Here is a 19,039-nt window from a genome sequence, read left to right as displayed (position 1 = left end):
TTTCTACAAGTACGCATGAACTTATTTTCATTTTATGAAAACATTCTCAATATTTCCTGTTTTTGGACTATAGAACATGTTGTTGCCTTATTTTTATTCTCTAAAAATAAAAACAATCTCTTAAAACGTTACCTAACAGGCCCACAAATCTTCCCATATGAGAATGGGTTTGACTAGGTTTTATTGAGAAGTGTAGAACTTTCATAGTGAGGGACATTTTTGGAACAGAGAAAAAACATAGCATATATATTACTGAAAACCAACTTAAAACCATATAATAAAAGGACTTCTAAGGCAGACAGCAAAGACTGTGGGCCATAAGGCATCCTTCAGTGTCGGTGGAGAGCAAATTCAACAACTTGTGCACTGGGAAAGAGATGTGGTGCATTTGGGTCTTTGCAATTTGTCCAAATCTTTTGCTCTAACCACCAGATTATAACATAAATTGGTATTTTATTCTTTTTGGCAATTATTATTCATCATCTTCCGTCTCACACTTGCACAGTCCAATTAGGGCCATCTCCCTTTCCTTTATTCAATTTTGTGAGATTGTCTTATATTGTGATACACAAGTTTGATTCTTTTTAGGTATAGGCCTACAATTATTTGGTTTGCATATATTCATAGCTTCACGACACGTCGTTTATTTCCCGAACGACGAAACATAAAGGCATAAACTTTGGGTTTGGGGCGAAAGGGTTTTAGCCAGAAATGGAGAACAGCAGCTTGGAGCAGGTTCTGCAAGATGCCAAGCTCCACAGACAAATCAATTCGCTCATCGTCGCTCATCTTCGCGACAACAATCTCTATCAGGCAAACAAGTTCTTCTTCTTCATTACATATGTATATATATATATATATATATATATGTGTATATGTGCGTGTGTGTGCTTTTGGTTGTTGAGTGAGTGTAGGAAAACTTAAGATATTGAATTTTCAACATAATGGTTCAGTTTTGGTTTGGTTTGTGGACAGTAATGAGTAATTAAGCTGACTTAAGTATGTCTCATTCGTTTTCCATGATCATATTGGGAAGATGCTACAGTCTCAATCTGGAAAGTGAACTTCTTTTAACTCGCAGATTGCTTAGTTCCCGGAAAATGTAGAAAATTAGTAGCTGTGAAATTCGAATTTGTAAACTTGACTCACCCGAGGCCTTCATAAGCAATTGGCTCTGCTAAAGTTTCAGTTTTTCTTTCTTATTTTCTTGGTTTGTGGGGGAGGGATAATTATCTTATGGAAGAAAATGTTAAATGCCTGTTATGATTGATGAAAAAATTGATGAAGATTATGATATAATGAGACTTTGAGTATTCTGATCTTATGTTGGAATAGAAGAAAGAATTTTAGCAGATTGAGCTGATTGGTGATCTTTCTCATTTGTAGGCTGCTAGTGTCGTTGCTTCCGCAACAATGACATCATTGAATGATGAAGCCCCGCCTAATAAGCTCCTTGAACTGGTTGCCAAGGTTTGTATTTGCATTTCAAGGCTTATTTTCCCCCTGTGTTTCAGTGTTATTTTTCATTGTTTAAACTCGAAAAGAAAGTTTTGATTCTAAGGTGATAACAGGGCCTTGCAGTGGAGAAAGATGAGATGTTGAGAGGGGTTCCGTCATCTGCATTTGATTTGGGTACATCAATACCTTCTGGATATGGTTCAATCCCAGCTCCTCGCACTGCTGCTGTTGATTTTGGGTAATAATGTCTTTGGAGCCTCTGTTATTTGATTACTGTTTGCCCTTTGTTGTTTGCCTTATAGCTATGTGAATGGTTTTGAGCATGCCACAAACGATATGGGCATTTTCTATAATTTATTGTTGTAGACAAAACAGGAGATAGAGCAGGCGCATGCCCACCCGAGCCCTTTAAAATTTACTATTCTTTGTCTTGAATGCTTTCATCATTACCTTTCTTCAAGGAAAATGAAGGAGATGGAGGGATCATTTCATTGTTTTTAACATATAATATTTGCAAAATTTTGTCAATAAACTGACGTTTGCACATCTCTTGTGCAAACAGTGCAGTGCAGGAAACAAAAGGCTTATCAAAGAGCTTCCCAAAGCATGAGACACGCCATCTTTCAGAGCACAAGGTATGCATAAATAGGGAAAACAATTATTGTATAACATCTATATTTATTTTATTAAGTCACTAAGTTGGCATGATAAAGATCACTTTCCACTGGGCATCTTACTTGGTCTGATGGGTTAAACTTTCTAGAATATTGCCAGATGTGCAAGGTTTAGTCCTGATGGGAAGTTTGTTGCTACTGGAAGTTCTGACACATCAATAAAGCTTTTTGAGGTGCTGATTCTTTTAGCTATAAAATTGGTTTTTTCTTCAATGTGGGCCCTATCTAATTCTCAGGTAGTCATATTCTGTTTCAGGTTGCAAAAATTAAGCAAATGATGCTTCCAGATGCAAGAGATGGTCCTGTTAGACCTGTCATTCGCACATTCTATGACCACTTACAAGTAAGCCAACCTTTGTTCCTAATATTTTGAAGGCTAATTATTGCTTTGCCTATGGAATATTTTATTTCAACCGCAAACATTGTTCAATTGAAAGTGTTGTATATGAGCCTCTTATGCTAACTTTGCCATGACTTTGTCAAGGAACGTTAGACAAAGAAAATGCTTCAAGTATGATAATATGAAATCTATAGCTCCAAAATTACATATAACATTTTAACCCCTTGAGTTCTCAAATTTTGTCTGTGTGTAACATTTGGATTAAGCCTGTTCTTTGAAACTTGGATTCTATTCATTTATTCCCATTTGTTTTTATTTTCTCATTCAAAGACAATTGGACAATGTCGCGGGATATCTCCTTATGTCTAATGTTATTTGGATTCAATTGCAGCCTATAAATGACTTGGATTTCCATCCTCAGAACACTGTTCTTATATCGGGGTCAAAAGATAACACCATAAAGTATGGATTCTTTACTTTCTTAAATGATATTGAAATTCCATTGTTTAGTTATTAACAAGTTTTTTTATATCCTTGCAATGCCAGCAGCAAAACATGTCTTCATGTCCCTCTTATTCTGCCCTTTTTAGTTCTTTGCTGTTTTTTTTTCTCCTCACCTTTGAACATTACCAGCATTAGTTGTAAAACAAAACAGGAGTTCACTTCAAACTCTTATGTAAGTCGTGTTACTACTTTCAGGTTCTTTGATTTTTCCAAGATGACTGCAAAGAGAGCATTCAGAGTCATCCAGGTTGTACATGTAATCTGATAATATATTGAAGCATAGTAGAGAACGACATTTCTATAATAAATTATTTCTTTTTAATGACACAGGATACACACAATGTGCGGTCAGTATCTTTTCATCCTTCTGGAGATTTTCTTCTAGCTGGTAATGTTATTCGATTTTTCTTTTTCTATTTTCTTGGTGTAATGAAGTGTTGCTTTAACCAATTTGATGTTCCATGCAATCTATGAATTGGTGTTTTCTAGATACGATGGCAAGAATGTGTACATGTGTCTTGGTTCTTATTCAAATGGAATTAAATTCTTTACACTTGCTATCATTTACTCATAGCTTCATTAAATCTCTTAGTAATATATCATATGCATTGTTTTTCTCATAAAAAAATTGTTGTAAAGCTGATATATGCTGAAGTTGATAGAGAAATTTATAATGCTCTTATGTAATCTCCAGAAGTATTATTTTACATTAAGCTTGACCTGTATTTAGTGCCAATAGATGGCCACCAGAGGCTAGAGTTGCTATAAGGATGAATTAACTAACTTGATGAGATCAACCTTGTTACAAATGAGCTTTTATCCACACACACACATTTTGAAATACCATGTATTACATGTTAAATGTCGGAGCTCATTTCAAGGTGCAGTGCAATCGAGGCCACTGTTCACAACACAGGTATCTTAAATTTTCTAGATCTGTGAGGAGTGCTGCTAAGGCTATTTCTTTCTTCTTTGCTTGAACTATTATCATGCATTCATACAGTGAATTGGCTTCTAATAATGTTTATATTAAAAAATATATATTATAGGGACTGATCATCCAATTCCACACTTGTATGATATCAATACCTTCCAGTGCTACCTGTCTGCAAATTCCCCAGAAATCGATGTTAACGGAGCAATAAATCAGGCATGGTTGACCCCATCTATTTATTCATGCTCCAAGTTCTATTTTCCATTGTTTATAGATAAATAAAATTCAATGAGGGCAATCAAATCCACATCTTTGTGCATCAGGTCAGGTATTCAGCTACAGGTGGCATGTATGTTACAGCTTCTAAAGATGGTACCATTCGTTTATGGGATGGTGTAACTGCCAATTGCGTACGCTCAATAGCTGGTGCACATGGCACGGCGGAGGCAACCAGTGCAAACTTTACTAAGGATCAAAGGTTTAGATCATAGAATAGATATAAGCTCTGAAACATGATATATGTGAAATAATTATCCATGAGTAGAAAATTGTGAAAATACATGTGTATAGAGAGGTGGTTTCTTATGTGAAATGATGTTTCTGTATTTAAGTTGTTTAATAAATGTTGGATAACAGGGATAAGGAATATTATGCTTGTATGTTCTTGTGAAATATCTGCCCTAGATGTGCTTGAACATCACTGTAAATTTGGTTCACCCCTCAATTCTTTCTAAATTTTTTATTTTGCAAGCATCCTGTTCTCTGTGATATGACTCAAATGCTGGCTTTCTAGGTTTGTTCTCTCTTCTGGAAAGGATTCTACTGTGAAACTTTGGGAAGTCGGCACTGGAAAATTGGTTAAACAATATCTAGGAGCTACACATACTCAATTGCGGTGTCAGGTATACCAGAAAGGCCTTCTTTTGGAGGTTTTCCTTAAAAGAAATAAAAATAAAATATTTTAGGTTGAGCATCTGTGTGTTTTAAACACTTTTTTATATATAAATCCCTTCCTCCCCTCTCTCTCCTTCTGATTTAAGTACGCAATTCCTTATGCCAGAGAAAATGGCCGCAAAGTCCTCTGTCAACTACATAAAATCCTAAAAAAGAATCTTCTCCCTCAGCCCTGTCTGAATCAATCTCCACCACACTTTAATTATCCTTGTGCACTATTATCCTCCCAGGATGTGAGGAATCCAAAATAGAAAATATCAAAATTTGGTTTTATAGGTGCTTTTATACTTCTATGCAGGCTGTTTTTAACGATACCGAAGAATTTGTACTCTCCATCGATGAACCGACCAATGAGGTTCGTTCACTCTTACTGCGTTTAAATGAAATATTGTGGTATTTAAATGAGCGGAATAAAAGTTTGAATTGATGAATATGGGATGGTTGCAGATTGTTATATGGGATGCTCTGACAGCAGAGAAAGTAGCAAAATGGCCTTCCAATCATATTGGTGCTTTCCGTTGGCTTGAGCACTCACCAACAGAGGCAGCATATGTTACCTGTGGGACTGACAGATCAATCCGGTTCTGGAAGGAAAGTCTGTAAAGCCTACAGAAATCTTCTGGTGGCTTTCTTGATGTGAAGAAATGTAGATTGATCATTTGATTTAGGATTTACTCATGTCTCGTAGAACTAGATAAATGAATAGAATGTAATCTACAAATGACCCCCAACTTAAAACGGTTCCAGTTTGGTGAGAAAAAGTGTTATTTTGTTTTCTTTTCCTTTTTAGTCATTAAGTCTTTCTGATTTAAATCCTCCACTGTTCAATTACTAGATACGATAATTTTAAGAGCAATCTAGAGTCTTGTCTTTGAATAAAAATAATAATTCAGATTCAGATCCACGACCATGAATCTGTAATGCCTCTTCAAATGACTTGCACGCTTTCACCAGCTGCTGGCCCTATCCACATTGCCTGTTTCATTATGGATCATAAATCATGAATGTTCCCAATCAAAAAGGTGAAAAAGCATGAAAGCAATCTGTCATTGCATTCCTAGCATGGTTTCTCTCCTCTCTCTCCCTGACGCGTCTTCGAAGAAATTACTGCATCAATTGTAACCTATCATCTGGAACATAAATAAGTCTCCATGCCAGAGAAAGCTAACACCACCAGCTAGAAGAAAGTGTGCTGTGCTACTTAGCCAACAAGCCCCACAACCAACAAAATTTCCTAGACAATAATCAACGACAGTGTTTAAGGCCAGGGAAACTTTGTCGTTGAGCAGATTATGCGGGGAGAAAAAAGGAGGCAAAACCAGAACATCGCGTATGCAAATGACAAAGTATATCTGCACGTTTGGGGTTCCACAATCCAAAGTAAAGGCATATCGAGCAAACAGTATCGAAAGATTATTGTCTGAAAGATTATTGTCTTAACACAGGTTTGGAAAGAGAATTGTCATTTTAAAGCATGCTTGTATGGAGTGAAGAGTGTCGAATCAAACCAGTCTGGATAGAAACTCTTTTTTCTTATTTCGAATGTCACTAACTATAAGAACAAAACAAGAAGACACATTCAACTGCATAAAACATCAGGAGAAAACAAATTATCGAACTTCAAAAAACAGAATCAAAACTGTCATTCCCCTTTGATAATTTGACAATTCCAATTTCTAATAGCATCATCAGTAGGCTCGACGCATCATTTTTTTCGGCTTCTTTACAAAACTCAATCGAATTTGCTTAAGGCGTCTCTTCTTCCTTGCCATCTTCTCAGGAAAAGTTTCCCGCTTCTTCTCCTTCTTCGCAGCCTTCGGCTTCTTCTTCAAGAATCTCGGGTCCACCTGATATGCCTTTTGTGTCAAAGGCACCCCTCTCTTTTGAGCCTCATTAAACAGGGCAGTGGCTCTATCAGCACGGTTGTGAGCATACAGTTTTCCCATCAACAGATCATAACTCTTGATCCCAGGCTCACATCCATCCTCCTTCATCTTCTTGAAAACACGCATAGCATGATCAATCCTCTCAATACCACACAAAATCTTCATGAATCCATAATAGGCCTTCTTATCAAGAGCCCCACCGAACCCGGCTGACTTCATCCTATCAATCATTTCATCCCCTTCCCCAATCCTCGCTCCCTGATACAAGCTTCTGATCAACACAAGGAACGTAGTTTCATTTGGATAACAACCCCACTCACCCATTCTATGAAACAAGTTCAAAGCATCCTCGGTCTTCCTAAGCTTACACAAATTACTAATCAACACATTGAAAGTCTCCACATTTCTTGGAACCCCATGAGTGTCCATATCCACCAAGATTTGCTCGGCCTCCGAATGAAGGCGAAAAGGGTCCTTCTTCCTACAAAGCTTAGAAACGCAGTCAAGAATGGCATTGTAAGCAGTGGTACCAATCTCAAACCCTCCTCTATACATCTCCCCAGCCAATCTTCGAGCCTCCTCGAGCTTCCCATCAATACACCAACCCTTAATAAGCAAATCACAAATATACTCATCAGGGAAAAACTCATTGGCCAAACTTTTCACCATTTTCTCAGCATTACTCGCAAAACCATTTTCACAAAGCTTCTCCACAACCAATCTAAGCGAAGTTTTGTCCCTCTTAAGCCCATAGTCCTTCTCCATCCTCTCAAAGAAAGAAACAGCCTGTGCGGGCCTCCCAGCTCTCACCAGCCTATCAATGGAGGAAGCAAAGGTTTTGGGCCCAGCAACCCCACCTGCACTAACAATCACATCATGGGTCGCCTTGAAATCCTTTCTCCTGCCAAAATAATCTACAAAATAAGAGAGGGTCTCATCGGTGTGCTCAAAAGTAGGGTTTGAGATGAGCCAATCGTTAAACCCTATAACTGCACGGCCGGCATCAGGGGACAGATTGAGCACGGACTGGACCAGGGAAGGAGTCGGGGTGATGTGGGAGAAGCTCAATTGTAGGCGTTGGGTGACAGAGAGAGGATCGGAGCTAGGGTCTATGAGGAGTTCAGAGGAGAGGGACTGAGCTAATTGGGATTGATCTGAGTCTTGGGCTGGTAAGGTTGAGGAAGAAAAGGGTTTAGAGACACTGAAATGAAGAAGAGAGAGAAAGTGAGAGCTTGCTGTTGTGGTAATGGCGGGTTGGGCATAGTGGAAATGGGTGGGTTTTCTTGAGTGAAACAGAATGTGGGTTTGAATAGTTGGAGAAGAATATGGTGATGAAGAAGAGGTAGAGAGGTAGCGGAGCAAGAGTCTCCGGAGTTGCAGAGGCTGTAAAGGCCGCATTTTGACAGAAACGGAGGTGTAGAAGCTCACTGTGAGAGGAGAGGCTTTGATTCTTGAAGGCGGAAGTAATGAAAACCTAAACGTTCGTGCACTACCAGAACGCAGCGTTTTGACGACTTTCTATGAATTGGGCTGCTCCTAGAACCTAGCTGGGTAGGCAAACATTAGGCCCAATAAGAAAGACATTAACCCTACTAAAGCAATATGGGTCAGCTCAAACATTTCAAACAACGGGTCATAATATGTCCGTTATCTATCTGATTTGATTTGATTTGATTTGATTTTGTTGGGCTATAAACTCACAAACAATCTTCTTCATATGGTTTGTATAAATTTTGGGTCAAACAAAATTGTTGTTGTGACGGGGGATTTGTAGTTCAAGTAGTTAGGAGCATTTATCTCTACACTTAACCTGAGGTTCTAGGTTTGATTTTCCTTCCCTTAATATCGTTTGTATAAAAAAAAAAACAACAAACGCAATTATTCTTGTGCGTTACTGTTTTGTATCAGACAGATTCAAACCAGAATATGCACATGCTTCTGCACAAAAGTAGTGCACTTGATAATTCAAATGGAAAGACATGGATATGGATGTGATTAAACTCTGTATCGTCCTTGTGTGTGACTAGGCTAGGAAATGCTACCTATATCCAACTGATAACTCATCACAAGCTTTTTAACTCAAAGTAGCTATGCTCTGCAGACCTAAACATCTTTTGGCGGCTAACACATGACATGAGCAGTGAAATTAATCTCAGAAACTACCCAAATGTATCTTTTAGCAACTTAATTATCTCACTAATTTTATATTCAAATTAAGGGGCCTTGTTGCGGGCGCATATTGAACTTGTTGCACACCATTATATGTGTTAGATTGCTAAAGGGTTAGTACTGATCTGATCATAGACACAACCTTTTTTTTTTCCTTTTCATTTTTTGAGTCAGAAAAGTGAGAAATAGCAGTGCTCTCTCTCTCTCTCTCTCTCTCTCTCTCCGCGTAACCATCATTGCTGTGATTGTCATCATTATAATCACATATAATTAATGATAAAGATGGCGAAGAAGGGATGCATAATTAGGCATGTAGAAGGTACATGTCTGTGTGGATCCCATTTGACACTAAGATCTAAGATAGCATAAACAAAGATAACAGCTAACTTATTTGGACCTGCATATGTACTCAAAGGAATATAATTAGCTATCCAAGTGTGAACCCTTTGGCACAGCAAAACAACTAGTTTGATTAAAAATTCATGTGCCCTACAACAGGGTCTGGTTTTTCTTCCTACCTGGGATCACAAAGACAAGTTTCGATTGATCCCTTCGGTTGGCATCACTTATTTATGCATGTCTAATTAGTAATTATAATGCTAAGCACTACAATTAGTGGTCCATATGGGAAGTTTTCTCAAATTGTGTTCAGCTTTAGCATGTTAAAGCAGATGTTGGAGAAGCATCCAACAAGAGAATATAATGAACACAAACAATAAACAAATTACTTGATGATGACTAGCCACTTTAATCCGCTTGAAATTATGTAAAAGCTTTGCATAGTACAAATATTATAACCATTTTAAAAAATAAAGAAAGAAATTCAGCACTTAGAATATTTATGTGTGTGGTTAGGGTGGCGGATGATGATTTGCTCGAATGTGCCTCTTCTTTAGGGCTTTCGAACCTTTAGCTAGGGTTTTCTAGCAGAGTAGGCAGCCCTGGTTTGTGTAGTACATATTCTTTATTGAAAACTTGGCTTAATTACCCAAAATCGTGACCTCCTCATGGCAAGCATGAAGATCAGTGTGTGGGCCTCATCTGCCATGCATGCTTGTAATGGTGATCACTTTTAAAATTCTTTTAAATGCTTTTTCTAAATCATCGAGGAATTTTCAATTCCGTGCTCGTGTATATATATAGAGAGGTTCAATTAAGAGATCTCTCAAATATGCTTATTTGAAGAACACTATTATAAGTCCCATTATGCATTGTATTTCAATAATCCAAATTGTCTGATTTTAAGATATTCATTCAAATATTATTTCTGCGAAAAATTACTTAAATTCCTAACAATTTGACCACTCAGTTAATAATACCGTGCATAACATCTAAACAGTAGTGTTGGATATTGCCACAATATAATTAGCGCTCCAACTATATGCCTTATTTGTTGATGTTTCCACATGTGGAAAGGAACAAAGCAAACCTAGATAGGCAGCTTTAAATGCAATGAGAGGTCATAAGAAAAAAAGAACCTTTGCATTGGCTGCAGCCACATCTGAATTATTTTAAATTGGCTAATTATCAATTAAAATTGGTATGCAAGCAAAGGCAGTCGCAATATTCAGTCCTAGCTAGTAATATTTAAATAGGGAAAATATAAAAGGCTTAGAGAATAAGGTGAGGAGACTGATGATTATTGGTGGTCAAATTAAAGAATGATTCCTTTTCATTTTTTAATAGAAATTCTAAGGGTTGTATTAACAATTCAGCCAAAAAAGTCACCGATCACAAGAGTCAATACAAACTAACCATAAAGGGCCATTACAATAATGAAGCTTTTACATAATCTTATATATATATATTTTTTGTATTTAACACAACATTTGCAACCCGCAAAAAATAAAAAAAAAATTAAATTAAAAATTAAAAATTTTTTAAAAAAAATTTCTTGGAAATGCTAGCTAGCTAGCTAGATGCCAATTAGTGACTCATAATTCTTTAAGAAACTTTTTGCATCCAATATCTTCTGGCATATATCCATGCGTCATGCGGAAAGTTTTGTGCCCAAAAAAAGTACAGATTTTGTTAACATGATATGATATCGCAGCCATACATACATGATCATGTGGCTAGAATCATGAAAAATACATGGTTATATGAGAGCCAATTATACATATGTACCAAAGCTAGTGATATTTTCGTCATCGGATTCTCATGTACGGATCATATGCCATTTGCTGACAGTACTCACTATACGTAAAATCCGGCCACACAACAAGTTCTTGCATTATTTTTCATGTGTTTTCTTTTCCTTCTTTTGTGATGGTGAGATTTGAGAATTTGATACAAGGATAGGAGGAGGGAAGGAATATATAGGGATGAGGGTGTGGGTCGAGAATCACTTAAAAGAGAAGAAGGCCAAAAGCCACTTGCATGCATTGATGTGGTCTGGGGATAAAAAATATGCAAAAATAGGGTTAGTTAATTGGATATTCAAATCTGTTTGCATCTTTCTTTATAGCTAGAAAAAAAGGAGCAAAGCTTTTCACAGGCACATCTTCACCAAGATATATTCTTGAGAAGGATTTGGATCTCATAAAAGAGGCGAGCGAGGTGAGAGGTGAGAGGTGAGCCATATCATTGTTTGGTTAATTAGGTTCTTATTCCTCAATCATTTAAAATCTTCTGCAATATCAATTCTAATGATCAAAATAACCCTTTTTTATTAGCTATAATCACAGCTAGCTCTAGATTAAGGAATCTTAGCCCTTAATTATTTTCCCTCTTTATAATTTTCACATTCAAAATGCTATACGAGATCGATCGTAGAAGATATGGAAAGAAAGGCATTGCGAGAATAAAGAGGGGGGAGGAAAAGGGAAGGCCAGTGTTCATGCATACACACAATGACAATTATGTTGTTGTAGACACACTTGAAATTTAAAAGGGAAAAAAAATGTAATTTGGACCACCATGACCATGCATGTATGGAGGATCAATTAATTTGCACCCAATATCTCTAATTAATTCGCAATTAGGATTGAATTAATTATATGATGCTTCGGTCCTCTAGATTAAATAATAATGAAGGCTCAATTAACATTTCTTGCTCATCACTTAAGCAGAGATTAACAAAATGAAATTAAGGACAAAGGCAACTGGCATTGCATTCATATATAAATGACCAAAAAAAGGTTTACAAGAAAGTTCCACAAGCCCTGCATATAATAAAGATAGATAGAAGTAACCCAAACCCAAGCTAAGTCTTGTTAATCAAAGTAACCTAAAGTTCACATGCCCTACCCTCTTTTTTTTCTTTTTTTTTTGAAGAACCAGAGGCGCCCTTCCTATCTAACAAAAGCCTAGCTAATTAAAGCTTGTAACATAGTAAATGATCAACTTATTTGATCTCCACCATAAGGCTAGTTAGCCTAATTAACAAACATGCACCACAAGTAAATAGCATTTGATCAGATCACAACCCTAGCAACAGCCTTGCAGACAAGAGAGTGCTTCATTTCCAGAGAAAGTTTCAAGGTCTCAGACAAGTCCACACCTGCAGACTGATCATCAGAAGGGACCCATTTGAAGCTCTGCAGCAACTGAGCAAGCCACAGCTCCACAGTGGCCAAGCCCATGGCTTTACCAGGACAGGTTCTTCTTCCAGAGCCAAAAGGAGCCAGCCTTAAATCAGAGCCCATAATGGGAACATCTTCATTCATGATGAACCTCTCTGGTTTGAATTCGTTGGGATCAGACCAGATCTTCTCATCATGTGTAATAGCAAACATGTTGACCATGGCAGTGGTGCCTGCTGGGATGAAGTGATGACCTAAGTGAGTGTCATGGATGGCAAGCCTGGCCCAGGACAAGAGAGGTCCTGGTGGATGCATTCTAAGGGTTTCCTTGACTATGGCATGGAGGTAGGGAAGGTTGGGGAGGTCAGAATCTGATACAGACCGGTTATCGGTGCCTACAACTGTGTCAATCTCTGATTGGGCCTTGGCTTGGATATCTGGGTGTAGAACCATTCTTGCAAGAATCCACTCCAGGAGTATTGCCACTGTATCAGTCCCTCTGAAGATCATTTCCTGAAGTAATGAAATAAAACGTTCATCCTAGTTTATAATGATTATTGTCCTCTTAAATGAATTGGGAAGAAAATAAAATCCCATTATTGTCATTAATGAAATATTAAAACATGACAGTTTCATGATTGGATGAACAAAAGAGAAACTTGTAAAATATGTTTGGATAATAACAAAACAGAAAACAAGACATGGATAAAATTCTCTTTGCAAAAAGAAAAATTGATAGCAAATAGAGAACTGCATAAGAAAATTGGTTTTTAACATACAGAATCTGAAAACTAACCAGAGCAACAATCTAATGAGCAAACGTTACAAGTATTTCATTTAAAATAAAATAAAAAACAAACTTACCCACAGAACTGCAATCATATCAGAGTCGCTGAGTCTGTTCACCTTCTCCAAATCAAGAAGCACATCAACAAAATCACCACTTTCATGATCAGCACCCACAACTCTCTTAACCCTATGCTCCTCTATGATTTTCCCAACAAAAACATTCACCTTTGCCACCAATTTCTTGCACCTCTTCCTCACACCTTGCAAGTCCAACAAACCCAAAAGAGGAAAGTGGTCACTCCAATTGAAAATCCCAAGCAACTCATACCCTTCACTCACCAACTCCTCAAGCTCATGAGCCTCGCCATCATTTTCACACCCTTCTCCAAACTCATAGCTCCTTCCAAAAACACTCATCATGACATTATTCAAAGACCCAAAGTGTAACACTTTCCTAACCTCGACCTCACCAGCCCTCTCCATCAAGGCCTTCATCTCCTCCACCATTTTGTGCCCGATATTTTCCCGAAACAACCCGAAACTAGCTATTCTTTTCGGGCTAAACAAATGGGTGGCCGAGATTCTCCTCAAGTTCCTCCAATACTCGCCAAAAGGGGCAAAGCCCATTGCTTTATGGAACAAAAGCTCATAAGCCGACTCTTTAATGGGTCGGTCAGCGAAGGCAGAGCTATTCAAGAGCTCTTTAGCTGTGTCAGGGTGGCTGGAGATGACAAAACGAGTAAAACCAACAGAGAATGCCATTAAACGTTTGGCCTTTGAGGTCTCAGCAAGCTTAGCTAGAACTCTGTGAGTCAGAGAGCCAGTGAAGGCCAAGACCAACCCAAGAACAGGAAGGCCAGAAGGACCAGGGATGGCAGTTTTTGAAGGGTGTTGAGCTCTGGACTTGGACAAAGCCCAAGCCAGGCCACCAGGTGAGAGCCAAAAGGAGAAAACAGAGACGAGGAGGAAGAGACAGAGAAACAACTCCAAGCTTAAAACTGATGAAAACCCAGTTGGTGGAATGAAGAGAGAGTTGGGCTCCATGGACATTTTTTTGACTCCCTGCTCTTTTTCTTAGTGTTTGGTTAGTCAGAAAATGAGCGCGAATATGAAAAGGCAAAGCTTAGGAAACAAGAAAGCTAAGTGGGAAATTAAAGCTGAGGAGGGGTTGTGGTGTGAGGAAGAGAAAGAAGAGTGGGATGAGTTATATAGAGGGAAATGTGACTCTTCAAGTATTTTAACAGCCGTGAACATTAATTTTACTGCGGTCTCCTAAAAGAATGAATTATGAAATTATGATGCCTTCCTCAAATTTTCGTGGACGGATTTACCCCCTGGGTTAAAATGAAGAATCAAACTCTGGTATTTGCGCCGTCTCTTTCGAAAAATATTATGATTCTGATATGCTTTTTCATTTTCTTTCTTGCTTTACCTTGCCACATATATGTATGGAAATGGAATTGTGCGTACGTTCGATAAGTTAGTTGACGGCATGACAGAGCCCATATGGCATCTCAGAGGTCCATAATGTCAAAATCAATTTAATAAGAAAATCTCAGCCGTTCAAATTTTTTTATTTTTTGGTCGGAACAGCCGTTCCAGTATTTATAGCTTTGTTCATTTGGGGTTTAATTCTATAAGTTAATTATGTTTTAGTGTTCTTATTTTTTTGGTGTTTGGTGGTTCAGTCATTTATTTGACAGTTTTTATGAGATTGAATAGGATTATTATGGTCATTTTACTTTGTGATGCCTTGAACAAGATGATGGGATGCTAGAGTTGAAGGACAAGAGATGAGAGGGATAAGTGCATTTCATATAAACAGGAACTGCGCTCGATGGCACCAAGACGACGGCCGGGTCGAATCGGAAAACGCTTCCAAACCGCATAAATCCGGCCAAATTTTCCGCCACTTAACTGTTTCTCTATCTCTCTTATTTTGTTGTCGAATCTATCTCACTCTCTACTTTTGGGTTAGCAATAGGAATATGTTCTTAAGGACGAGGCTTCTAGTTTATGGAAATTCATGTTCGCAAAGAAAAAAAAATAAGGAACAAATAAATTTTTGTGTGCCTCTTAGATCCATTGGAGTGATATTTTTGTGCTTCCATTGATTGATTGTTATAGACGAGAATTGAAGCATTTTGGATACTCTTTAATTTTGTTCTTCATACGCAATTTTTGTAGTAGTGTAATATAAAATTAGACAAGGATAGTGATGATGCAAAATTAGTGAGATGCATCACTGTAATTTTCTTTTACCTAACTTCTCTTATAATCTAAAACTTAATTTTTTAGCAAATAAGGGCTTAATTGTATAAAAGAATTCAGAAATAATTTGTGCAATTTCATGCTCACTTTTATTGCATACTTATAAGCATATACAATGCTAAATTAACAGAATATGGGTTAGAAAAACTTGAAAAATTGGTCGAGGCAAGTACTTGCCACTTTGTTTACACCTCACTATAATGCTTATGGTTGATCGTCGCTTTGTCTCCTAAGATACAACGACCACAATGATCTCTAATATTAATGCACTATTTATACGAATTTGCAAGTGTCACAATTACTTATAACATGTATGAGACTTGCCTATTTATAGATGATGAAGAGCCATTTCTTAAAGTATGTGACTTTTAACTTGAAATGTGCATCTTTTAACTTGAAATGACTTTTAAAGCCATTTTCCCATATGTTAGGATCTCCTGTCAGCTAAGTTGGGTATTCATTATGACGACTTTTAAGATTTAGGCTTATAAACTCGTTCCCCTCGATGATCGACTAACTCTCTAATCATACCGCCATTAATTGGAGTCACTAGGTTGACTATATATATAAGCTTATAGTGTGCGCGAGATTGAATAAAACAAATTTGTGGTATCTCCCTTGATACACAAAGTGGACATATATTCGCACCAAATATGGTTCATGATGCTGTGTGAGTATATGCTACCATCAACAGTACTCTCAAGTTCTTTTTTAAAGTATACATATATACTTGGCTCTAAACGCAGTATATATGAATTTATTTATTTTATGTGCTGATTTATAAACTTTTTAGTCTTTTCTGATGACTGAACAACGCATTCAACGAGTCGTAGTGATGACGTTGTGCAATTGAAAATTACACGAAAGTTTCTTGTATGTATATATACATAAGTACGTAATTTCCATGAAAGTTTCTTCCAATTCGAACTAATTCATCAATTTCTCAACTTGTCTTGTTTAATCAAATTCCTCTCATTGTACATGTCATGCACTATTGTTTTTATATTCCAATATCAATATTTAATAATTTAAAGAGTTTAATAATTTATAAACTCCCTTCTTTTTTTTTTCTTGAAATCTATCCAATTTTATAAACTCAAAAATATATAAGTCCAAAATCACAAAAATCCGTTTGGTATGCCAATTTTTAAAAATTCAAATCCAAGAAAAACTCAAAAACCACCCCCCCATTACTAAAAAAAGAAAAGAACAGAGGTTTTATTTTTATTTTTTAATATTCTCTCTCCTCCCTCTCCCATCTCTCTCTCTCTCTCTCTCTCTCTCTCTCTCTCTCTCTCTCTCTCTCTCTCTCTCTCTCTCCTTTCTTTTGTTAATTTCAAATTGGGATAGATCTTAAAAATAGTTTGGAGTTCAATACCAAATAAAGTTTTAGATCTTAAAATCACTATTTGAAAACTCAGGTTTTTAAAAAGAATCATAGTTTTTGAATTTTTTTTATAATAGGATACCAAACAGGACCTTAATTTTCAATTCAAGAAAATGAGAGGATGTGTGAAGCACTGTCTATATAGATTTGTGTATATTGTGCTATTTGCCATGAATTCCCATTCTAATTTTCTGGCCAACAGTACCATCATTATTCTAAATTAGTTAATTAATTTGTGACTTCTCACAAGTCACAAATACCATGTGTTATGTTGATTCTCATGTATTTTTCTCTTATGTGAATATCTGCACGTTATTATTATGCGGACATCATTTATTTTTTATTACTCTTCCATGTTTTCTTCTCTATTTACAATATATGAATGTACACATAAGAAAATAACTATATATAGTAATTCAACATTTCATGAATAGTGTGGACGAATCAGAAGTTATTTTATTACTTGCAGTACTTTCTGTGAACAGACCTATATATAGTTCAATCTTATTTTATTTTTATCAAATTACCACGAAATTGAAGTGATCAATTTCCACGACACAAAACAGCGTTGCATGCATTTGGCGCCATGCCAGCCCCAAGTCATCTAGCTAATGGCTGTAATTAATTTAAGGAAGATGTCTAGGAAATGACATAAAAACTTACAAACCATGCTTTTCATATTGACTCATTGTCGCGTGGCTGCCAACTGTAGCTTTTGACAAAAGTGAACCAAAACCCAACTGATATTTTCTTCTCAATTTCTAAAACAATTTAATTGGCTATATATATATATATATATATATATATATATATATATATATATACAAGAACAACAATGCCGAAGCCATGCTAGCTGCAGCAGAAAGTATTCATCGTGTCTGCCAAACTAAATCTGGGCGGCCAATTATATAGCTGCATGGACATGCTTAATTTATTGTATATATATGAAATTGCATGCATATATTATAATATTCTGCAGATTCCTTGGTGGACGCTAATATGTTTGGTGTGTTTGCCAAATGAGTAGCAGAAATGCAAATGTGAGAAGGGTTTTGCCTCCCATCTTTAGGACGTACTGAGATATGTTTGCTGCAGAATAACCCTACAAGCTGGGTTTCTTCTTCTCTGCTGCTGACCACAAGAATAACGTAAAGTAATATGAATTATTGTATAAGATATATGAAGCTAATCGCTAGACAAGATTCAGACATGTAAAAAAGTTTTGACCATGTTGGATAAAGTAATGGAGTATATATTGTGTAAAAATATTGGATTCTACGTTTGCAGCTGTAATATTCTTCCTAGGTAAACGCATAGATTCCATAACAACATGCAGACAATATTTGCATACATATGATCACTTATGTTGAACAACGTTAAAAAGCTATGTTGATTTATGTACTACTTTTGGGGTCAAATAATTAAGAGGATCTTTACAGCTCAATTTGGTACAATCTTGGGGAACATTTACTTGCTTTCTAAGCATAGACCAGGTCAATTGCCTACAAGGTAAAAAGGTCTTGTTATGTTGTTAATTAGAAAATTAATACACATAACTCATCAATCTGATGCCACATGGTATCATGCATCTCAATTTCTACATTAGGCCCTAGGGCTTTTGGTATCTGCGATTCTGCATGACATATGATATATATGCAGCCTTGAACTGAGCAACCTATATTAAAAGAAGAGCAACCTACATTAAAAGAAGATCCCTTGAAGCAAAGGACCCACTAAATGTAGTGATTTGGAAAAGTTGTTTTCTTATAAAGCATCATGAATTCGAATCCTAACATTTGTAGTGTGTATGAATTTATAATTTAGTAGGTTATCGCACTTCTCAATAAGGAAGCTCCTAAAAAAAATCCCTTAAAAAAATTCTATATATTAAAAGCTGAAGTATTCAAGGTCCATTTATCCTATTTTATCCGTTAATTTGGGTTAAAGGCTTTCCAATAAAACGTATGGGCTTCAATATATAAAGAGGGTCACTGTCGTGGGCTTCAGTTTATCAAGAGAGTCACTCTACAACATTATGGTATAAATAGAGTAACTGTTAAGGCCCATTTAGATTCTGGAAAAGCCATTTGAAAATGCTCAAAGTCCTCCCATAATTCCGAACGGAAGCTGCAAAGTTATTCAATATGAT

At 36.7% G+C, this 19,039-nt stretch overlaps 3 protein-coding genes across 6 annotated transcripts; 1 reads left to right on the top strand and 2 right to left on the bottom strand.

The window, feature by feature from the left end:
* Positions 1–508: 508 nt before the first annotated feature.
* Positions 509–5,768, top strand: LOC117628866 (cleavage stimulation factor subunit 50). Of its 4 annotated transcripts, XM_034361412.1 has the most exons (14): positions 509–813; positions 1,387–1,470; positions 1,572–1,696; positions 2,021–2,093; positions 2,222–2,305; positions 2,389–2,475; positions 2,864–2,934; positions 3,172–3,223; positions 3,307–3,364; positions 4,026–4,126; positions 4,234–4,388; positions 4,704–4,812; positions 5,163–5,219; positions 5,312–5,768. In XM_034361412.1, the coding sequence occupies exons 1-14, from the start codon at positions 712–714 to the stop codon at positions 5,465–5,467; spliced, it is 1,314 nt and encodes a 437-aa protein (XP_034217303.1). In that variant the 5' UTR covers positions 509–711; the 3' UTR covers positions 5,468–5,768. The 4 variants fall into 4 exon arrangements, with proteins under 4 accessions (XP_034217303.1, XP_034217304.1, XP_034217307.1 ...); XM_034361413.1 differs by lacking the exon at positions 509–813 and having other exon boundaries at positions 1,385–1,470; positions 1,582–1,696; XM_034361416.1 differs by lacking the exon at positions 509–813 and having other exon boundaries at positions 1,582–1,696; positions 2,026–2,093.
* A 609-nt stretch (positions 5,769–6,377) lies between these two features.
* Positions 6,378–8,449, bottom strand: LOC117628852 (pentatricopeptide repeat-containing protein PNM1, mitochondrial). Its single transcript, XM_034361391.1, has one exon. It carries the CDS (start codon positions 8,146–8,148, stop codon positions 6,553–6,555), a length of 1,596 nt encoding a protein of 531 aa, XP_034217282.1. The 5' UTR covers positions 8,149–8,449; the 3' UTR covers positions 6,378–6,552.
* Positions 8,450–12,324: 3,875 nt separating this feature from the next.
* On the bottom strand, positions 12,325–14,282 carry LOC117628558 (cytochrome P450 78A5). The gene is made up of 2 exons (XM_034361039.1): positions 13,308–14,282; positions 12,325–12,956 (listed from the first exon to the last, which is right to left on the bottom strand). Exons 1-2 carry the CDS (start codon positions 14,280–14,282, stop codon positions 12,336–12,338), a joined length of 1,596 nt encoding a protein of 531 aa, XP_034216930.1. The 3' UTR covers positions 12,325–12,335.
* Between the last annotated feature and the right edge of the window lie 4,757 nt (positions 14,283–19,039).

This window comes from Prunus dulcis, chromosome 5, assembly GCF_902201215.1.
Source record: "Prunus dulcis chromosome 5, ALMONDv2, whole genome shotgun sequence".
Classification (NCBI taxonomy): Eukaryota; Viridiplantae; Streptophyta; class Magnoliopsida; order Rosales; family Rosaceae; genus Prunus; species Prunus dulcis.
Note: the sequence above shows the minus strand (reverse complement) of the source record. Positions and strands in the feature narration are given on the sequence as shown.

Coding starts and splice junctions, on each gene's coding strand:
- LOC117628558 (XM_034361039.1), bottom strand. CDS start 14,282: ATGTCCATGGAGCCCAACTCTCTCTTCATTCCACCAACTGGGTTTTCA. Junction 12,957..13,307: donor ATATGATTGCAGTTCTGTGG/GTAAGTTTGTTT, acceptor TCATTACTTCAG/GAAATGATCTTCAGAGGGAC.
- LOC117628852 (XM_034361391.1), bottom strand. CDS start 8,148: ATGCGGCCTTTACAGCCTCTGCAACTCCGGAGACTCTTGCTCCGCTAC.
- LOC117628866 (XM_034361412.1), top strand. CDS start 712: ATGGAGAACAGCAGCTTGGAGCAGGTTCTGCAAGATGCCAAGCTCCAC. Junction 4,813..5,162: donor ATACTCAATTGCGGTGTCAG/GTATACCAGAAA, acceptor ACTTCTATGCAG/GCTGTTTTTAACGATACCGA. Junction 5,220..5,311: donor TCGATGAACCGACCAATGAG/GTTCGTTCACTC, acceptor GGATGGTTGCAG/ATTGTTATATGGGATGCTCT.